The sequence below is a fragment of the Erinaceus europaeus genome, chromosome 19, assembly GCF_950295315.1.
Source record: "Erinaceus europaeus chromosome 19, mEriEur2.1, whole genome shotgun sequence".
NCBI lineage: Eukaryota > Metazoa > Chordata > Mammalia > Eulipotyphla > Erinaceidae > Erinaceus > Erinaceus europaeus.
The window spans coordinates 25,130,625-25,151,830 of NC_080180.1; the positions used below are offsets into that span (position 1 = coordinate 25,130,625).

The following is a 21,206-nucleotide window of genomic DNA, read 5'->3' on the forward strand; positions in this document are numbered from 1 at the left end:
TTCACATGTAGCCATAAATTGGGGCAGAATATATACCTGAAAGCAAAAGTACACAATAATCTGTAGTGAGTCAGTATCAAGTTCATAATGAAATAGTGTCTCCCTAGACTTAGATACCCTCCTCACCTACTTCCTATTACAGTTCTCTCACTCACTTCAAAGCTAACCTCATCAAAGCAAGGACTGCAAAAGCTGAATAAGGGCAAGAAACTAGCATACTTTAATGATGACTCTTTAGTCACTATCAGGCCACCCCATCAGCTGGGGCCCTATTCAGGGAGTCCTGAGATTCCCAAACAGGCATGATGGGCCTAGATCTTAATTGAATCCCTCTCCCCAATATTACCATCATCTCTATTAGGAACAACACAATAGACCCCTATGTGGGCCCTATAGGACCTTGCCCTCAACTTGAATCAACAATGGTAGAGAAGGTTCCATCTTCTGAAGGGAGGATGGACAACATACTCTATGTTCCACCTGAGGAAGATGGGTCCTGAAATTGGGACAGCTTGGAACAGTTTTCCAGATCCTAGTAACAGCATTTCTTGATGCATCTCTTATTTTAGTTTATAGCAATTAGTTCCATAGTTCACATTTACTTTAAGATTCAGACCATGTTATTCAAATTAAAATTTTTTTAAATTTATTTATTTTATTTTACTTTTTGTTGCCTTTGTTTTTTTCATTGTTGTAGTTATTATTGTTGTTACTGATGTCATCATTGTTAGATAGGACACAGAGAATTGGAGAGAGGAGTGGAAGACAGAGAGGGGGAGAGAAAGATAGACACCTGCAGACCTACTTCACCGCTTGTGAAGTGACTCCCCTGCAGGTGGGGAGCCTAGGGCTCGAACTGGTTCCTTATGCTGGTCTTTGTACTTTTCCGCCACCTACGTTTAACCTGCTATGCTACTGCCTAACTCCCACAGGACATGTTATTCAACCTTAAAATAATCACTAGGATATGTAACAAGATACTTACCCAGCATGTATCCTGGATAACTAAAATTATTCTCAGTTTGACTCTGAGTCTGTTAAAACTTCTGACAATTTTGTGTGACCTTGAATAAGTTATTTAGTCTCTCAATACCTCACCTTTTATATCAATAAAAAGAGGAATGCTAATGGTACTTGCCTTATGGATTTGTTGTGTGGGATACCAGATCAAAATGTGCAATGTACTTAGAATAATAGTCACTCACATAGCAAGCATCCCATAAGTGTTAACTCATACTGTATACTTTCATGATTGTAGGAAAAAAAATTGAAAGGAGATTGGTGAGTTTTAGAACTTTATTTGCAAAATGGTCATTTTTAGGACAAACTTTATTTATAAAATCTCAACTCAGTCTGACTGTATCACTATTGTCAAGATAGCTGCAGCTGAGATATCAGTTAAAGCAATAACACTTTTTTAAAAAAAAGTTTCTTTTTTATTTTTTTTTTATTATCTTTACTTATTGGATAGACACAGCCAGAAATCAAGAGGGTAGGGAGAGAGAGGGAGAGAGAAAAAGAGACACCTGCAGCACTGCTTCACCACTTGCAAAGCTTTCCCCCTGCAGGTGGAGACTGGAAGATAGAATCCTGGTCCTTGCATATTGTAACATGTGCTCTCAACCAGGTGTGTCAACACCTGGCCCAACTCTTTGATTTTAACTTTACATAAATCCAGAATCAAACACTATCCCAATTTTTATTCCTGTGTGGCTCTAAAATGCAGCTTTATAAATAAGACAAAAAATTTTAATAATGTAGAATGGCTCAAGTTAACTATTTATTTACTTACATATTTTTCTATTTGAGAGTTGGAACTGAGACAACTTATCTAAAATTTGCTATCATAGAGAATGCCCCAGAGTGGGATAACTTAAAAGACTGGAATTCATACTATAATATACATGCTACTTTAGAAGAATGTAAATAAATTATATAGGTAGCATTATATACTGATAATTGACAAGCTCATATTTCTAACTTTCTCATGGGTCAATAGGATTATGTCACATATTTTTAAAAAAGTTTTCACTTAAACGATCTGCTGATTTGTAGTCTCACTCCATCTTAGTCTTAAAGGACTTATCACTACTTTAACATAAATAATATCCATATAACCTACTGGCCTGTTTTAAAATTCCATGTTAAGTCTTCATTTCCACTTGAGTTTGACATATGTATGCACTATTACATGCAATAATATATAGATAGTTAATTTAAGAATAGGCACTGGGCAGACGACCTCACCAAGGTGTCCTGGAACCTCACCTCCCCAGAGTCCTACCCAACTAGGGAAAGACAGGAACAGGCTGGGGCTATATATCAACCTGCCAACATCTATGTTCAGCAGAGAAGCAGTTACAGAAGTCGAACCTTCCATTTATCCCAGAGAGATAAAAAATGGGGAAGTTTCCAGTGGAGGGGATGGTGGTGGGTATTGTATGGAATTGTACCACTCTTAAACCACAATCTTGTCAAACATTATTAAATCACAAATTAAAAAAAAAAAAAGAATAGGCACTAATACCCCGTACTCAAATATGTAAAATTAACAGTATCTAAATTTGATTGTAAGAACACCCAGACCAGAAGTAGCTAAATAACAAATGAAAAAATTGTCTCTGAATTTAAGGATACACATATATGGGGTAAGGGGTGGAGACAGGAAAAAGAAATAGAAGTACAAGAAAATGACTTCATTAGCTTAAATTAAACTGAGGTAATTAATTTGAGACAGCAAATCAATCAATCAAGAAATGTCCCCCCCTTTTTTTAAAAAAAGGAGTCACTGGCAAATCCTTATTAACAATCATAAAGATAATCCATATATGTATATATATATACACACACACATATATATATATATATATCTTAAATAGGAAAAACATTGCTAATAACAGTTATCATAGTTCCACTCATCTAATACATTCCTCTGCTGAGATATCTAACATGTCTTCCTCCATACTCTCTTCGGTCTCTGGCAAATTGCCCCAAAGTAGGAAGTTTACACCTGAAAATAAAAGGTCATAAAATTATTCACTGCTGACTACTGTTACAACTCAAATATGATACATAGTACTTTATTTGGTGACATTCTTAAATTAAGCCATAGTGTTAATAGTAAAGAGAAAAGCTATTAAAGAAAGCCCCACAAGTAAAAGCATCTAACAGTACACATCTTTAACATTCTTCAAAACATTTCAAGGAACAGGTTGAATTTGAGGATCTTAGAATTCAAAAGTATTTCAGGAGTTCATTTACTCAAATTCTTCCTCCATCTACATTATGCCAGAATTTTCAAATAGACCAACAGTTTTCAAAAACACCCCCACCAATGTGCCTTGGAACTTCGCTTCCCCAGAGCCCTTCCCCATTAGGGAGAGACAGGCTGGCAATGTGGATCGACTTGTCAATGCCCATGTTCAGTGGGGAAGCAATTACAGAAGCCAGACCTTCAACCTTCTGCATCCCACAATGATCTTGGGTCTATACTACCAGAGGGTTAAAGAGTAGGAAAGCTATCAAGAGAGGGGATGGGATACAGAGGTCTGGTTGTGGAAACTGTGTGAAGTTATACCCCTCTTATCCTATGGTTTTGTCAATGTTTCCTTTTTATAAATAAAATTTTTTTTTAAAAAAAGTACAGACCTCACAAGAATATCTTTTTGGAGAATGCAATAAAAAGCCTAGGTAAGTCTTGCTGTCTTTTCAATAAGTAGGTGGTACCCTCTCTTTTTTTTTCTGACTAGAGAAAGAGGCAAGGGGGTTGGGAGATATCTCAGGATGCCAGAGCACAGGTTTTGCATGCGTAAGGACTTAGGTTTGAGCCACTATAGTGTCATATGCTAGAGATGAGCAGTGTCATGGTATCTCTTATAAAAATAAATACATACATACTTCTGCAACCCCCACCCCCCACCCCAAAGCATTATTTTGGAGCAAGTCAGTGGGTTTTTGTCTAGAAGCAAAAGTTCTATCTCTTAAGATAGAATTATAAATTTTAGGACTAGGCTGTAGCTATCAATACAATAAACAAAATAACAATCTAAAAACTCATCATGAAACAATAGTCAGACTTCACACTGAAGAATCCAACACAGGTGGAAAGTGCAAGACAGACCACATGTATGGTAGAAGATAATGAGATAATGAGATGTTTTATTTGTGTTCTATAGTGTAATCTGAAGGTACTAAACAACTAAACTATTTATGCCATTATTAGTTGACTTATAGGAGTGCCTAACATGAAAAGCCAACAAGAAAAGCAATCTTCAAGCTGTCCATTTGTCAGTGTGGACATAAGGAGGACTTAGCTACTTAGGACTTAACTGCTCTCCCTCCAGTGAGAAAGCAGACACAAAGTGGACTGCAATGAGTAGGGGTTTGCAGATTTAATTTCAGCTTAATTCCCACCACTGCCAGTATGCCATAGAATCTTGTTGCCACTTTTATTACAAGTGGGTAAAACCACAGACAACATGTATTGTTTTGTGTACTCTTTTTCAGATTTACCAGTGTTTCAGGTATGTGAATTTATATATTATTTTTTCCTGTTTATAGAATATTCCATTGTATAGACTTGAATATATTGCAAATATAGCCTATCACTCCCCCCTTCTCCTATCTGCCCACTTAAACACATGCCCAAGTATGTGCACTGTTGCATTGTTGAAAGAACGGGATTAACCAGCTACCTCTTGGTTGAGAAACTGGAATCTAACTAGGTAAAAGTTTAGTTTTTTTTTGCTGGTGGAGATATACATTGTTTATAATAGGATCCCCCCACCTTACACAAACACACACATACACACTTCAAGAATGAATGATTCTCTGCCTTTGGTAACATGACACTGAAGAGCGGACAGAACAGTAGAGTTACTAAGCTGTGATCTAAGACATCGCTGGAATCCTTTAAAGGTAATGGAAAGCTTAAGTCAATCTGCCTTTCAGGTCACTTATTATAAATCCCAGGAAATATGAAATAAAGTTTCCCAAATCTCCTCAACAAAGTTTTGAGAAATCAGATCTATATGAGAAGACTAGACTAGATTTGTTGGGACCCTTTCAATTCTAAAAATTTTTAAAGTTTCTGTATATATTCCTTTGATGTTGCAAATTTAGGTGACTCAAGGACAGTTCCAATACCATTAGGAACCCTGATTTATACCAATCCTTTAGAAATTCTTGCTTTAAACCTCAATAATAGAGTCACAAAGAAGTTTGATATTTTTGGAGTCAGTGCTCAGAGACATGAGTAGTTTGGCACAATTGGTTCAAAGGACAAAAAACAAACTAAGAGATTGGATCTGACAGAAGCAGCACCTTCCTTTCTCTGTTAAGAAGTGAGAAAGGAAATCCTGTGATCCATCTGTTTCTCATGGATTAGATTCATTGCAAATGGAAACATGTTGGGCTTTTATCATTGAAAAATTGACCAATATTGAAAAGTAAATCAAAACTGAAAAATCTTCACCTTGTGTTTTAAATTCTGAGAAACAGGAAAAATAGGATAAAAGTAGAACCTTTCTTTAATGTTTCCAATAAGCAACACAAACAACATAGGAGGCCTAAACAGGGTGCCTACAGCCCACTGACTCATTTAGGGGGTTCAGATAAGTCTTTGTTTAGAAATAACCTACTTAACATTGTAGAGCCTTGAGTTAAGATTCTCCAATGAAGAGCTGAAAGCCATAACTGAATACCAGGTGATAAAAAAAAGTTCAGAGTACAAAAATCCAAGCATGATTGGAGGGTTTAAAGATCCTAACAGCCTAGCTTATAATTCATGATCTTTCTTTGTTTGTTTGTTTAATGAGTATGTTTGAACTTCTGAAGAAGACTAACACACATTTTAAAACTTGGAAGGCACAGGTTTCTTAAAGTCAAGATGGGTTTTAGACAGGTATTAGACATTGGAAAGCATGTGTTCTAGGGGCACAAAAATAGCTCACTTGAAGAGTACACTACTTTGCAATGTGCAAGGTTCACTTTCCAACCTGGACCTACCCTGTATTGAAGGAACCTTTGATGCTGTGGTTTCTTTTCCTGTCTCTCTGTCTCTACCTGAGAAAATCAGTCTGGAGTGGTAAAATTCAGAGATTATCAAAAGAGAAAGAAAAGCATGTGTCCTATATAAAAACTCAATGGCTACATTTATTCTATTAATATTCTTTAAGAATTGGTTGGTTGTTTTTCTGCTAAACAGTATAACATAATGATATTAGGTATTTTTCTTAACTAAAATTCCATCATAATTTTTTAATACAGATGTCAAAAAATCCATTTTTATCCTGAAGTAACATCACTACATCACTAAGTACAGTGGCTACTTAGTTATCCTCCTTCTTAACTCTCTACAACCCCCATCTCCCTTCCTTTCGTTGCATGGATACACACACACACACACACACACAATCAAATCTACAATTTTCCTTGATTCATTGGAGTCATGATATGTATTGTGGTAGTAATTTAGAGCAATTGAGATATTAAGAAAATCAAGAAGCTCCTAAATACAATGCTAAAAATAGAAATGGTTATGAATTTTTGCCAATAGTTTCTGTAAATGAATATTCAGGATAAAATGATTAAAGTTTCACTCTAGTGAATGCGTCCCAAGTAAGAAGGCCTTCCAGGAATTGGGAAATTATCTATTGGGATTTTTGTTCACCTAGTTTGAGAGAAATTTTAGCAGACTGTCAGAGGATATATAAATTACACTAGAGCACTGCCTAGCTCTGGCTTATGATGGTGCTGGGGATTGAACCTGGGACTTTTGGCACCTCAAGCATGAAACTTTTTGCATAACCATTATGCTAGCTATGCAGCCCAAGTCAATAGTTTCTTACCAGTATGATCTAGTCTGTTGATACCATAAACAGCTTGGCTGTGAAACATCCAGAAGTGTCCATTATTGCAGGAAAGAAGGCAGGAACAACATGGAACAATCACATGATAACCTACAATGTTCCCACTAAAAAACAAATATTATTAGATACCATGTAATATCTGGTCATAAAAGCATTTAAATTTTAATCCCTATATTTTATTTATTTATTATTGTATAGTGTCAGAGAGAAATTGAGGGGGGGGGAGGCAGAGAGGGAAAGAGACAGAGACACCTGCAGCCCTATTTCACCACCTGTGAAATTTTCCCTCTGCAGATGGGGATCAGGGGCTTGAACCTGGATTCTTATGCACTTACTGTTTGTACTTAACTAATTATGCCACCATCTGGCCCCCATATAAGCATTTTTATGTGCTACTGTAAATAGTAAAGACCTCAGTTTCTTCTAACAACCTCCATCACTGAAATCTTTGGGATGAGAGTTACTTTGTCACTGGTTATAGTACTACTGGCAACTAAGAAAGCAATCTTTAGATAAAGGAAAAGATACTAACACATTCTTAATTTCTTTGCTAGTATTATTATATGAATTCACCCTTCAGAAGCTAGCTTCTATAACTAGATATTTGTAAGGTTGTGACTTATTCTGTAAATTACCTAAAATTAATCTGTTTAATAAGAAAAAAAATTAAATAAATTCAGTGCTGTGCACTAAGGTTTTTTGATATTTACAGGACTGTGGATGATTGGTTCCTACATGTTCTAGTTCCATGATATTACTTAAAAACTGTTTCAACAGATGGTGGAGTAGGAAGACTGCATGAGCCTCTGCAAACCAAATACAAGCTGGCTGCTCTAATTTTAGTTCTGGTGTTTGAAGGAATTCAGAAAACAAATCCACAGCTTTGAGAGAAACTTGCAAAAGTTTTTACTGTCTTCCATCCAATTGTAAGTACTTTAAACTACATACCATGATTTGGTTCATACTTTTTTTCAAATTAACATACAAATGCACACATATTTTTTTTTATAGGACAGAGAGAAATTGAGAGGACAATAGAGAGGGAGAGAGAAAGTGAGACTCCTGCAGGTCTACTTCACCGCTCATGAAGCTTCCCCCTATAGAAGGGGAGTGGGGTCTTGAACCTGGGTACTTGGTAATGTGTACACTCAATAGGTGCACACCACCTGGCCAGTGGTTCATACTTTCTATAGGAAAACTGACAAAATTAACCATTTATAACTTAAGTTGTAAAGCTTTAGTTTAAGCTTGTTCTCACCCTCTAAGATATGGTAGGCAGCTGTTTTTTGTGAGGTCCTATAAAGAACCCCTATAAAAGGTAAAGATACACCAAAAATGTCTGCTTGAAAGGCAAAATATTGACAGTGGGAGTTGTTCTTGAACTAGGACTGACAGCTGTCATAATCTATCTTGTAAGTGTAAATTCTATGCTTTCATTATCATCCACAGCTACCAGTCACTCAGCCATTTGTTCAATTAATGTCTCTTGAGCATAGCCAAGTGAGAGCTAACAGATTTTAGTAAAGATATCAGATCATTTTTTGCTCCCTTGTGAAAACTTCTCCAATGGCTTCCCTTTGGCCAGAATTGAAAATAAAAACAAAGCAAATCCTTCACATTAAGGTCTAGATCTATCTTGTCCAAAACAATAGCCACCAGTCACAAGACTTAGTTGATGTGACTGAGAGGAGCTTACTGAGTCTTCTCCAGACCCAGTGGTCCTTGTGTCTCATGTGCTGAATCTCTTTTGGGGTGAACAGAAATGACTGCCTAAGGAAGCTCCAGACTCTCCCCTAAAGGCTGCCAAAATTCACAACTTAGGGAATAGGAATGTTTCTTTTGTTCTGGTTTGATGGGAGGAAACAACCCAGATGTCTTTCTGCCCTATATTCTAAATCCCAAGGGTTGTTGTGCACTTTAAATGTGACTAGGCTGAAATGAGATGTGCTATAAGTATAAAATGTACACCAAATTTCAAAGGAATAAGAATGGAAACTAGAATGTAAAATATTCCATTAATAACCCTTATGTTTGTTTGTTAATCTTACTACAGTTATCCTAGATCATGGTTTGATTACATCTATCTCTAACCTACCCATAGCATTCTCCTAATGCACATACTGTTTCATCCACACTGGCCTTCCACTTTTTAAGCCTTCAATAATTGAGATTTATTCTTGTCTTGGATTGCTCTTGCTATTTTCTCAGCCTAGACCATCCTTATTCTGGTTCTTTCTCAATTTTTAGGATCTGACTCTAATTTTACCTTCTCATGATATGGCTTCCCTGATCATTCTATCTAAACTCGCTCTTCCCTACTGTCTATCATTTATTATCTTTTTTGGAGCACTTCCTACCCTATTAGATATATTATTTATCTAAATCTCTTCTTGAATGATTGGTTATCTTGCCACTAGAAAATAGTGTACAAAGGCCAGTGACTTTGTCTTATTTATTGCTTTATTTGCAGCTCCCACAACAATGACCAGGATGTGGTAGGGTCTCATTCAATGTATATATAACTTGAATGAATGACAGTGAAATAGGCACCAGCACATTATGAAGAATGTTCTAATTTAAATTGTTAGGACTACACTGTATAATCAAAATGAGAAGATCTCAATTTTTTTCTCTCTAAAATGAGACAAATAACATTCAAGACTCTCTAGTTCTCATGTCTCTTCACCTCTCAAAGAAACAGCTTTCATTTTGGGGAGTTGTGAAATTGTACCCGAGACAACTTCAGACTTATAAAATGACATTTTCTCAATAAAATGTCATGATAAATAAATAATGCTATAACAAATAAAGTATAATACTAAAACAGAGCAAAAGACCCACAAATACTGTTCATATGTGCTGCAATGTAGTTTACTAAGTTTTTTTTAACATTCAGGTGATCTTGACAATTCTACAAGATAAATAGATACCTTAATTTTTATCTTCAGAAGATAGATTTTAGCTTATTAAATACCTATTTTCATAAGATACAAATTAAATGTGGAAACAGTTTAAGAGGTTTAAATAATTTACTTAATATCACATAAAAATAAGTGAAAAATAAAGGTAGAATCAGGGCTCAGGCCTAATTTTTATGACTATATATTCAAGTGTTCCCCCTTACTGCAAACCACACTGCCTAATTCTGAAAATTAAAGCAGATGTTTATGAATGTATTTTTTAAAATCACTAAATAATGAACAAATGTAAAGCACTTCCAAAATACTTTTCAAAGTAAAGCACTTAAGCATAGCTTTAAGTGACAAATGGTTTCTCAGTGGCTCATTGCATATGTCACAACCATCACTAGATGCAGCCCACAGAACATTTCTCTATGCTTTGGTGTCAACATCCATCTCCCAAACCCAGGGCAATCTAGAATAGTGTCACAAATTACCATTTTAAACAGGCAATGTCTTTCAGTTTACATTTGCAGATTTCAGTGAAATAGCATCTCCCAATGAAGTCCACTGTACTGTGGAAAGAAAAAAAAGAGATAATTAAATGTACTTAAGAATTGTTAAAAATGTAGATCCCCAAATAGTTTATAGGGCACAACCTAGGATTTACTTCTTTTATTTTTTAAAAATATGTTATTTTTTTCCATTTTTTATTTGTGATCAATAGTGGGCTATAAGATTATAGGGTATAGTTCCATACCACACCTACCACCAAAGTCTGAGATTTACTTATTTTTTTATATTATTTATTTACTTTGGATAGAGATAGAGAAATTGAGAAGGGACAGAGATGGAGACAGACAGACACAGATTTACTTATCTAATTTTTAAGTGTTAAGTGTATATACATGGTTGTACAACTTCACTCCAAACCATTTTCATCTTGCAAAACTGTATTCACTAAGTAGCTCCCTAGGTTTCCTGCCTCCTAGACCCTTCCTAGCAACCACCATTCTCCTACCATTTAAAAAAAATTTTTTTTTAATATTTATTTTATTTATTTATTCCCTTTTGTTGCCCTTGTTTTTTATTGTTGTAGTTATTATTATTGTTGTCGTTGTTGGATAGGACAGAGAGAAATGGAGAGAGGAGGGGAAGACAGAGAGGAGGAGAGAAAGAGAGACACCTGCAGACCAGCTTCACCGACTGTGAAGCAACTCCCCTGCAGGTGGGGAGCCGGGGTTCGAACTGGGATCCTTATGTCGGTCCTTGTGCTTTGTGCCACCTGCGCTTAACCCGCTGCGCTACAGCCCGACTCCCTCTCCTACCATTTTTAAGTTGTGTTTATTTTTCATTTTTCAAGAGTTTGATGAGTTTAGATACCCTATGTAAGTGGAATCATCCAGTATTTGTCTGTTTGTCAGAGGCTTCTTTCACTTAACATACAATCCTCAAGATCCATTGATGTTGTAATATATAACAGGATAATCTTCCTCTTTAAAGCTGATTAATGTCTCACTGTATGTATATACCATTTTTTGATTTACTCATCTGTTGATGGATGTTTGTATTGCTTCTATCCCTCGTCTATTGTGAAAATTTTGCCAAGACCATCGATATTCATATATCTTTTCTAGATTCTATACCAGATTATTTTGGGTATATGCCCGAGAGATTGCTATGTTATATAGTAATTCTGTTCTCAAGTTTTTGAGGAGTTGTCATATGGTTTTCCACAGCAAATGTACCATTTTACATTCCCACCAACAAAGTACAAGGGTTTTAATTTTTCAGATCCTTGAATCAAATGTACATTTGATTATGATTTAGCATAAAGTATGTGGATCAAAGAATTAAGACACTTAAAAGCAAAAATATAGTATATTTTATAAGTCAGTTAATATTTGTGAACTGCTATAAATATCTAACAAACTTTCCATTTAAAAATCTTGTATGTTCATTGATTCGCACATATCTTAGCACATATTCATTTACTACCATTCATTCATCATTATAATTCTTACAAAGGAGAGTAGATGTTAGAAAGACCTTACTCACTTCTGTTTAAACTATCTTATAACAATTTATACCACGGAGGCATCTTTATGACTGTCTTGTAACTTACCACAGTCATTAGATAAAAGGGTTATTATTTTAAATTTGTGTGTATCTTCGCAATAAATGAGAACCTTCGCCTTGGCCATTAGGCATGACTACACTTGAACCAATTCAGAAAAGTTTTCAAGAGAGGAAAAGTCCAAAGTTTTATTTCAGTATGATATATGTTTGTTATTGCCACCAGCATTATTGGTGGGCCCTGGTGCCTACCCCAAGAATTCACTGCTCCTGGTGGCCACCCCCCCATTTTCTTTCTATTTTATTTGATAGGTCAGAAGGAAATTGATAGGAGAGGGGTAAATAGAGAGGAAGAGAGGAGAGACACCTGCAGACCTGCTTCATCACATATGAAGCTTGCCTACTGCAGGTGAGAAGTTGAGGACTTGAACCCGGGTTCTTGTGCATGGTAATATGTGTACTCAGTTGGGTGTGTCACTGCCCAACCCCCTTAACCTGTATATATTTTAAGATTCTACATTATTATGAAATTTCCTGGGGGCATTGTGCATGTGCAGTCCCATAGCTTTAAGGCATATTTTTCTTTCTTTTTAAAAAATTTCTTTATTGGGGAATTAATGTTTTATATTCGACAGTAAATACAATAGTTTGTACATGCATAACATTTCTCAGTTTTCCACATAACAATACAACCCCCACTAGATCCTCTGTCATCCTTTTTGGACCTGTATTCTCCCTTCCCCCCACCCCAGAGTCTTTTACTTTGGTGCAACATGCCAATTCCAGTTCAGGTTCTACTTGTGTTTTCTCTTCTGATCTTGTTTTTCAACTTCTGCCTGAGAGTGAGATCATCCCATACTCATCCTTTTGTTTCTGACTTATTTCACTTAAAATGAATTTTTCAAGGTTTAAGGCATATTTTTCATACTTACACTCACACAGGCAAAAGAGAAAGAGAGAGAGCGAAAGAGAGAGAGAGAGAGAGAGAGTGTGTGTGTAAGAGAGAGAGAGGGAGAGAGAGACAGGGAGAAAGAGCACAGTACTGCTATAGCACCCCTGGGTGCAGTGTCAGGGCTGGAAATGGACTGGAGGCTTCTCACCTGGTCAGTTGTGCTGTACTACATGGAAACTAGCTACAGGCCTGTTACATTTAAAGTATTATGACTACTAGCCTGCTTCCTTCACTTCTGTGTCCAAAGAATAGCTGTTCCTCCATATCTTGAATACTTTATTATTTTAATAATTAAGTAAATTCCAATAAAGAGATACCTAAAATTATATAGGGCACACATATATCAACTATGAAAAGAAAATGTACCATCTAGAACTAGAGAAAAAAGGTATATTTGGGCTAAATAGAATGGTTATATTTCCAAACAGGAAGCAAATTCTTGCTTTTAAGACAAAGGCTCTAGGCACTGCCCCACATCCCAGGCCAGGAAGCAAATTCAAAACTGTACAAGCAAAACTGTACAGTGACTGAAAACAAATTTTATAAAGATTTATTGGAGGCTGGGCGGTAGCGCAGCGGGTTAAGTGCATATGGTGCGAAGTGCAAGGACCCGTGTAAGGAACCTAGTTCGAGCCCCCAGATCCCCACCTATGGGGGGTGTGGGGTCGCTTCCCAAGTGGTGAAGCAGGTCTGCAGGTGTCTGTCTTTCTCTCTCCCTCTTTGTCTCCCCCCTCGATTTCTCTGTTCTATCCAACAGTAACAACAACAATAATAACAGCAACGATAAACAAGGGCAACAAAAAGGGAAATAATGGCCTCCAGGAACAGTGGATTTATCGCTGGCACTGAGCATCAGCGATAACCCTGGAGGCAAAAAAAAAAAAAGATTTACTTATGTAAACAAATGTATATACTATAAAATAAAATAGGCTTTTTTTTTTTTAGGTCCAAGTCTATTTCATCTCATAAAAGTCCATTTAAATTTCTCACTCAGAAAAAGATATTTTTGAGAAAGTTACACTGAATCAATCAGATGGACCACAGCTCTGATTGAGCACACCCAGAACAAATGGCAGAGAGCTATGAATGTGTTGTGTTGTAAACCTTTATGGACAGAAGACAAAAAACCCTTAAAAGACTCCTCTAACCGTACTGAAAACCTTGCTCAGATGTACCTAGAGTCCAGTGCTGGACTCATCTACAGATGTGGGCGGCTGGGCAGGGTGCGGCCACCAACCGACCTCAGAGATGCGCCACGTGACTCCAGCTGACCTCAGCACGGACAGCCCGGCTAACCACAGACTTGGTCCAGACAGTCCGCCCACTGAGCTACCCTCCACGGGGTCATTAGACTGCTGGGCGTGGCGGGAGCCAGAGACGATGACCTCCTCGCGGACTCCCAACGACGCTCTCCCCAGGCCCGCCGCTAGCACGACTTACTTGGTAGGAGGGATGTCTGTAGAGAAAAGGTCTATTTCAGTATCAGCCAGCAAGACAGCCTTCATGCCCCTAGAGCTGAGCACCTGCTGGCAGAATTTACAACACAGGGTGGACACGCACCGGTCCTTGAAACTACAAATGCTGGCAGACATGGCGTTCCGACCAGGAGGCGGTGTGAGGTTTCGGAAGTGCAAACAGGAGTAAAACCCTTCCCCGTGGGGAGTCCCTCGGGCGAAAGACCAAATTGTGAGGGGCCTCGAGTTCTAAGCCCTAAAGTGTGCGGGAGGAAATGAGGCCTCTGGCTTTATTGAGTCTGCACTGGAGAGAAAAAAGCCAATTCAGCTTTCCTTCAGACTCGGGGTGGAGGAGGACTCAGCTCCTCCGGCTTAACCCCTGGGCTCTGCCCTCAGCTCGCTCTAGCAGGCTCCTTTAAAGCTTCTCCTCCGCCTCCAGGAATCCGTCCCCTCCCAGCATCGAGTCCCTGCCTCGGGCGCCGCAGTTCCTCCACGGATCCCAGTTCACGCCTCCTCGCGGGGGACTTTCCCTCACTTCTCAGGACTCGGACTCTCCTCAGTGAGCCCCCAGCGCCGCGCCCCGCCCCGCCCTGCGGGTCCCCGCAGCCAGGCCCTGGCGTGCCGGCTCGCGCTGCTCCTCCGGGCGCTCCTTTCTTCGCTCTCCCGTCGTCCCCTCAGGGTTCTCCCGGAGCGGCCGCTCTGGACTGTGCGGTGCCGTCAGTGGGGGGGTGAGCAGAGGTCAGCTCTGGGACTCAATCGGAGAAAGGGTCTCTGTCACCAACGCCGTTTTCTGCTCCCTCTTCCGCTCTGTGCCTTCCTCACCTGCTGTCAGTTTGAATTGCCAGCACTGAGCACTGATTGGGAGAAGGGGAGCTGGCCCACCGCCCGCATTGGAAGCCTCCAAAGCCTTCCCCTGATGAAAGTTTACTGGTCAGGAGAACTCACGCCCCGCCCAAGTAACGGTGCGGAGACCATTCTGGATTTCTGATTGGCCAATCTTGGCTCCGCCTCCTGCCTCTTTAGCCTTACTCCCTACACCGCCCCTGAAGAAACCAGCAGGGCACGCCCCTCGCGATGTTTATTGGACGGTGTTCTACAGTCTCACCAGCCTTTAACTCTCTACTGGTTAGAATCCTCCGCAACATCCCTCCCCTTAGTTCTATTGGCCACGCCTGCTCTTAAGGGTTTGTATTTGGTTGTAGGTGTCACCTTAGTCCCGCCCACCAGTTCTGCTTTGGGTTCCGCGGCGCAGGGAGGAGCTTGCTCCGTGACCACTCCTCGAGGGTGGAGTCACACTGAGTTTCTCCAGCCCCGCCTCATCATTCCTGAGCTCTCGGGATCAGCTCTTTCTATTGGCTGCAGGTCCCATCGGTCGATGGAAAACGGGCGGTGATTGGCAAGGGGGTGGGTTTTTCTTCCCGGCGGGGTCCTGTGGAGTTGGCCAGGCTTCTCTGGGGACTGGGGGACCGAACTGCGTAGAAGCGGGTGGCGGGGAAGGGAGGAGAGGAGAGCTGAGAGGGAAGCGGAGCCGGGACCCCGGGACCCGTCGCATCAGAGCCAGGTAAAGGCTCCTGTCCAGTCCCTTTTCTTCCTCCGCTCGCCCGCTCGCCGGCGGAATCCTCTGAGCAGACCTTGGCAGGGGCGGGAAGGAGAGGGCGCGGATGCTGCTGGCCGCGTCGCCTCAGTGCTGTCTCCGGGAGCCCATCGGACCCTTCCCCCTAAGCCGCTCCAGCTCTCCGGGAACAGCCCATAATACTTCTCCGGACGGCGTCTCCCCGCCCTCGGCCGCGCCGCCTGGATCGGCCTCTGCTCCCCGCCGGCCGCCCGCAGCCTCCTCCCCCGGCTCAGTGTCGGCGTCCCCGGCGGCCGGCGCGCTGCAGCCTAGCACCGGAGGGATGGGTGTTCGCATCGCTTCCGGGGCTCTTCCCGGCCCCTGAACGGCTCCTCTGCGTGCACCGGCTCCCCGCACTCACTCAGGTCCCCCAGCAGTGCGGCTCACGGGGGTCTCCGGGCCCTCCGCCCTCGCACCTAGTGCCCCCTAACGAGCGGGCAGTGACGCCCGTGAAGCCGGACCACCTCCCGCTTCTCCCCGCTTCCTGCCCGCGCGAACCACGCCGCCCGCTCGCCTTCCCGCCCCGCTGCGGCCTGTCCTGGCGCGGCAAAGGGGGGCGCGGGAGCCTCCTCCGGGCTGCGGGGACCCTAGCGGCGGCCGAGGGTCGCCCCTCGGGCCTGGGCGGTGTCTCCCAGGGCACCTCCGCGGGCTGGGCGCCGGGACTGCGACCCTTGCCCGTCCCCCGCTCCCGCCGCCTGGAATGGGTGGGGTGGCAGGGACTTGGGGTGCGGGTGGCGGTTAGAGCTTCTGGGCTCCAGGCTGGGGGGAGGTGACCGCTGCCTTCTGTGGCCCCCTCCCCCTCCCCTTACCCGACTCTGACCCTTGTCTCTAACCCGTTTCCTGCTCCTGCCGACCACAGTGTTTTCCTGGACGTGTCCCGTGCAGAGTAGGCTTTTTCCTGCAGATTCTCCCCCCCCCCCCCATTTTGCTGCCAAGAGAAGCTAGTAACCAAAAACAAAACAAATGGGCGGGAGGGGAAGAAAAGTTGTGCCCGGGTGGCTAGTCCCTCCGGGGCTTTGATCCTTTTGATGTTCTGGGAGTTGCCCCCGCCGGGGGTCAGGGGCCAGGCTAGAGGCTGGGCCCGGAGGACTCCGCGCCCTGGCCGCTGCCCAGCGCGGGCCGGCGGGCTCAGGAGCCGCCCTGGTGCCGCAGTCCCCCGCCTGGATCCCCGCGCTCCCCCTGCTGTCCCCTCCCGGAGCCCGCGGGCTGCTGCTCCAAAGTGTTTTTTCTCCGCCTTCGAGCGGGATCCGGAGGGAGTTTCCTTCCTCCCTACCTCGCAGCTGCGGGCTCTGCGGGGTGGAGATGAATGGGTCCTGGCGGGGCTGGAAGCCGTGTCCTCTACCCCTAGCCCTGCGGCCATTAAGACCGGCGCTGGGGCTAATCGCCCCCTCCCCTTTCCCTGCATTTACAGGCAAGTGAACCAGAGCAAACGACTTCCGATCCTGTCCGCGCTGCTGCAGCTCCCGTTTGGATTTGATTTGCAGCATATTCCAGTCGGTGCGACAAAAACCTGTGAAGCACGCCTGGCCCTCCCCGGGCACCCCAGTCCGCGTCCACTCCCTCCTGGGGACACTGCAGGGCGCGTCCGCACCCCCACGCTCCCACACCATGTGCGGAAGGACTGCTCCCCGCCTGTGTCGTTGATGTCAGACCCCAGGCCAGCCTCCGGGCTCTGCAGTTCTCCCGGCTAATGCTGAGGCTGCGGCTCCCGCTCTAGCGCAGTGAGCAGCCCCTGCCGCGCCAGGCCCCAACGCCCTCATCTGCATGTGCCCGCTGTAGCCGCCTGCCCAGCCTGCTGCCGCGCTGGAGACCACCGCTGGGGTCCTCTTCTGCCCTCGCGAGAAGCGATCTTGGAGGTATTGATTGTGGTGGCTGGATTTTTCCCGTGGATTTATCACTTGACAATTTGACTTTGGAAGAAAGGAGGAAAACATGACGTCTCCAGCCAAATTCAAAAAGGATAAGGAGATCATAGCAGAGTACGATACTCAGGTCAAAGGTATGGGCTTTGAAAAACCGCATGATGCATGTGCTCTGTGCACCATTGAAGCATGCATTTCCACCCGGATTTGCAGGGTGTTCATTTCTTTGGGTGGAGCAGGTGAAGGCAGGCCGACCCCAGAGGTGGCTTCATAGATGAGTCTGAGCCTCCAAGGTATGGGCAGTGGCATTCCTTGAAAGGAATTTTTTGGAGTGGGCATTAAATTTGTCTATGTAGAGCTGGCCTTTATCTTGACAGCCCTTCCTCCAGCCTGGATGTGGTGGAGGGAGGGGCCAGAGGATTTTTGGAGCAAGAAAAGGGGCAATTTGCCCATGGTGTCTGGGTCAGGTTTCCTTGAAGGGTAACAGATCTGACAGGTGTTCGGGAATTTATTTCAGAGGTTGGAAAGGAATTCAGATGGAAAGACAACCTTGAGAAAAAGGTGTACCATTTGAGAGCCCTGGGAGAGGTTTTTTTTTTCCCCCCTGATGCATGTATCAGGGCATGATTATTTGCTATTGCATGGGACAGTCTGTCACTGCCTTGGGTGCATCTTGTAACTGCCTGGTCTGATTCTCCTGCATTCATTCATTCAGAGATAAGAGAACTGAAAGAATAAGGCCACTTGAGACCCTTCTCTACCTGAATGGAGTTAGGGAGGTTAGAATTGCTGGGTGGTGCTGATTCTGAAGAACAGGAAGACATAATTGTTTAACCCTTTGCCTTGCCACCCCCTCCCTGCTCCAGAATGCGTGCTTTTAGAGACCCACATCCCTCTTCAGTAATGTGAAGGGTCACACAAAATGTGGACCTGGTTAAAACAATTGACTTGTTTGTACATTTTTAGCAGTTGCCTGATTTCTGTGAATCAAAGGCCATTCCCAGACAGCCTTCTTAACCAGCACTTCCCTTGGGTGGGTGGGGGTTCGCATATACTGAAGATACCTAGTCTAGTGTATATTTGTGCTAGGCACTGTCCTTTTCTGGCCAGTCACTGGGAAGATCCATGTGGCTCTAGCCCATTGAGACCTTTGGGAGTAGGAGAGGTGGGTGGCCTTGAATGTTAAACCACATGGTTGGAACCTTGGGTTTTTCCTTTGTTTCAGAGTATAGAGGGAGGGCCCCTCCTTTCCCTGCATCAATGCAAGGAGACCTTTTCCTATGTAAGAGGACTTGGCAAGGGCCATGTCACACTTCTAATGATTGCCTGGGGTAGGGGTTGAGTTTGAAAGAGGCCTATCTCTTGGAAGGTTGGGAGATAGTTTGAACTGCCCATTATGCCTGAGGGACCTTTTCAGTGTCATCAGCTTGATCAATACTGGAGGTGTCCTAAGGGACCTTCTAGCCTCATGGCTGCAAATATTGGTGGGTTTATTACAGAGGTGGGGGAATTGACTGATAGCTTCAGTTGAACTGGGATTGGGAGTGGTGTGGTAGGGAGTGATAATTGAGGTCTTGGCTTCTTGTCACCATTCAGAGTCTGGGTCTGCTTTTGTAAACAATAGGCCACTGGCCTCTATCTGTGCCCTTAGCCTTTTTTAAAAATACATCCTGTTCCTGGGGGTCAGGCCATAGTGCAGTGGGTTCAGTGCACATGGCCAAAGTGCTAGGACTGGTATAGGGATTCTGGTTCAAGCCTCCGATGCCCCACCTGCAGGGAGGTTCCTTCACAGGCGGTGAAGCAGAGGTCTGCAGGTGTCTGTCTTTCTCTCCCCTTCTTTCTCCTTTCCTCTCTCAATTTCTGTCTGTCCTGTCCATCAATAGCAGCAGTAATGACAACAATAATAATGGTGACAACAACAAGGGTAACAACAAGGGCAACAAAATGGGAGGGGTGGCCTCCAGGAGCAGTGGATTCGTGGTGTGGGCACTGAGCCCCAGCGATAATCCTGGAGGTAAAAAAAAAAAAAAATACATCCTGTTCTCAACTGTTTCCATAGGGAACACTGATATCTTTGACTTTCCTAGATTTTTCTCCAGAAGTCCATAATTTGAAGTTAAGGTACAAGTAAAAAGTGATTTTACATGTTTGTTTTTTGGAAGGTTCAGAGCTGATGAGTGTTAATAGAGCCATATTTTCTTATTCCTTATTGGAGAAGGATCTATCATGAATCTCAAAATTAAATACCAGGCAGTAGTGCAGTGGGTTAAGGCACATGGAGTGAAGTGCAAGGGCCTCAGGGGCCTACGTAAGGATCTCAGTTCAAGCTCCTGGCTCCCCACCTGTAGGGAGGGTCTGCTTTACAAGCAGTGAATCAGGTTTGTAGGTGTCTGTCTTTCTCTCCCCTTGTTTACCCCTCCTCTCGATTTCTCTCTGTCCTATCCAACAACAGCGGCAATAACAACAATAACAATAATAACAACAGAGGCAATAAGGGCAACAAAAATGTGAAAAAATGGCCTCCAAGAGCAGTGGATCTGTAGTGTAGGCACCAAGCCTCAGTGATAACCCTGGAGGCAAAAAAGAAAAAGAAAAAATTAAATACTTTGTATTTACAAACATTGCTCATAGAGATGATGTAATGTACTTGACTATTTGTGGTTTCTCTTCAACCTTATCACTGACAAGGGAACATTTTGCTTTGCTCAGTTATTCTTTTCCTTTGATAGCATTCTGGATCATAGACTTTTATAGGTGGTCAAGCCATGTTTTATCCAGAGAAGGTGCCTGATGACTTATTATGCAACTAAATACTTTGAATGTTTTTTAAATTGTACAACTGAGAAGAATAGAGAAATCAAGAGGCTTAGCCAAGGTCACCTAGCTAGGTGGTGGTAGATCTGAAATTGGAAGCTTACTGACTCCTAATTTTTTTTTCTCTGTTCTGTTTATATTTACTATATAACCTCCAACCAGAATAGGGGAAAACACCTTTAGGAATCCAGAAACTGTTCACGATAGCAGTGGTAATAAAGATAATAGTAGATTGGGAGTCGGGCTGTGGCACAGTGGGTTGAGCGCAGGTGGCGGCAAAGCGCAAGAACTGGTGTAAGGATCCCGGTTTGAGCCTCCAGCTCCCCACCTGCAGGGGAGTCGCTTCACAAGTGGTGAAGCAGGTCTGCAGGTGTCTATCTTTCTCTCTCCCTCTCTGTCTTCCCCATCTCTCTCCATTTCTCTTTGTCCTGTCCAACAACGATGACATCAATAACAACAATAACTACAACAATAAAACAACAAGGGCAACAGACGGGAATAAATAAATAAATATTTTTTAAAAAAGATAACAGTAGATTACATTTTGGGCACTCTTATGTTCCAACTCAATGTGAATTATTTCATTGACTCCTCACATCAACTGTTGCTTAGAGAGGATGAGAAGCATTCCCAAGGTCACACAGCCAAACCTTAGTTGCTTGACTCT

General features: G+C 42.7%; 2 protein-coding genes across 13 annotated transcripts in view; one reads left to right on the top strand and one right to left on the bottom strand.

Moving 5' to 3' along the window:
• Window positions 1–2,008: 2,008 nt before the first annotated feature.
• FAM72A (family with sequence similarity 72 member A) lies at window positions 2,009–15,719 on the bottom strand. Its single transcript, XM_007523116.2, has 4 exons — window positions 14,238–15,719; window positions 10,267–10,344; window positions 6,849–6,973; window positions 2,009–3,010 (listed from the first exon to the last, which is right to left on the bottom strand). Exons 1-4 carry the CDS (start codon window positions 14,387–14,389, stop codon window positions 2,916–2,918), a joined length of 450 nt encoding a protein of 149 aa, XP_007523178.1. The 5' UTR covers window positions 14,390–15,719; the 3' UTR covers window positions 2,009–2,915.
• Window positions 15,674–21,206, top strand: part of SRGAP2 (SLIT-ROBO Rho GTPase activating protein 2) — a 290,047-nt gene continuing 284,514 nt past the window's right edge. For 7 of the 12 annotated variants that reach the window (XM_060178750.1, XM_060178744.1, XM_060178747.1 and 4 more), the window contains exons 1-2: window positions 15,999–16,228; window positions 17,275–17,862. Coding sequence is in view for 11 of the 12 variants with exons in the window: in XM_060178744.1 (XP_060034727.1) it covers window positions 17,796–17,862 (67 nt within the window). In the remaining variant the exon portion in view is untranslated. Of the gene's footprint in view, window positions 15,813–15,998; window positions 16,229–17,274; window positions 17,863–21,206 lie in introns of those variants that run through there. The other 5 variants (XM_060178745.1, XM_007523113.3, XM_060178749.1 and 2 more) reach the window with 1 other exon arrangement.

Excerpts from the sequence above, each read along its gene's own strand:
- FAM72A (XM_007523116.2), bottom strand. The coding sequence starts at position 14,389 with ATGTCTGCCAGCATTTGTAGTTTCAAGGACCGGTGCGTGTCCACCCTG. Across the intron at positions 10,345-14,237 it reads ACAGACATCCCTCCTACCAA|TACAGTGGACTTCATTGGGA; the intron begins GTAAGTCGTGCT and ends TTCTTTCCACAG. Across the intron at positions 3,011-6,848 it reads CAACAGACTAGATCATACTG|GTGTAAACTTCCTACTTTGG; the intron begins GTAAGAAACTAT and ends TTTTATTTTCAG.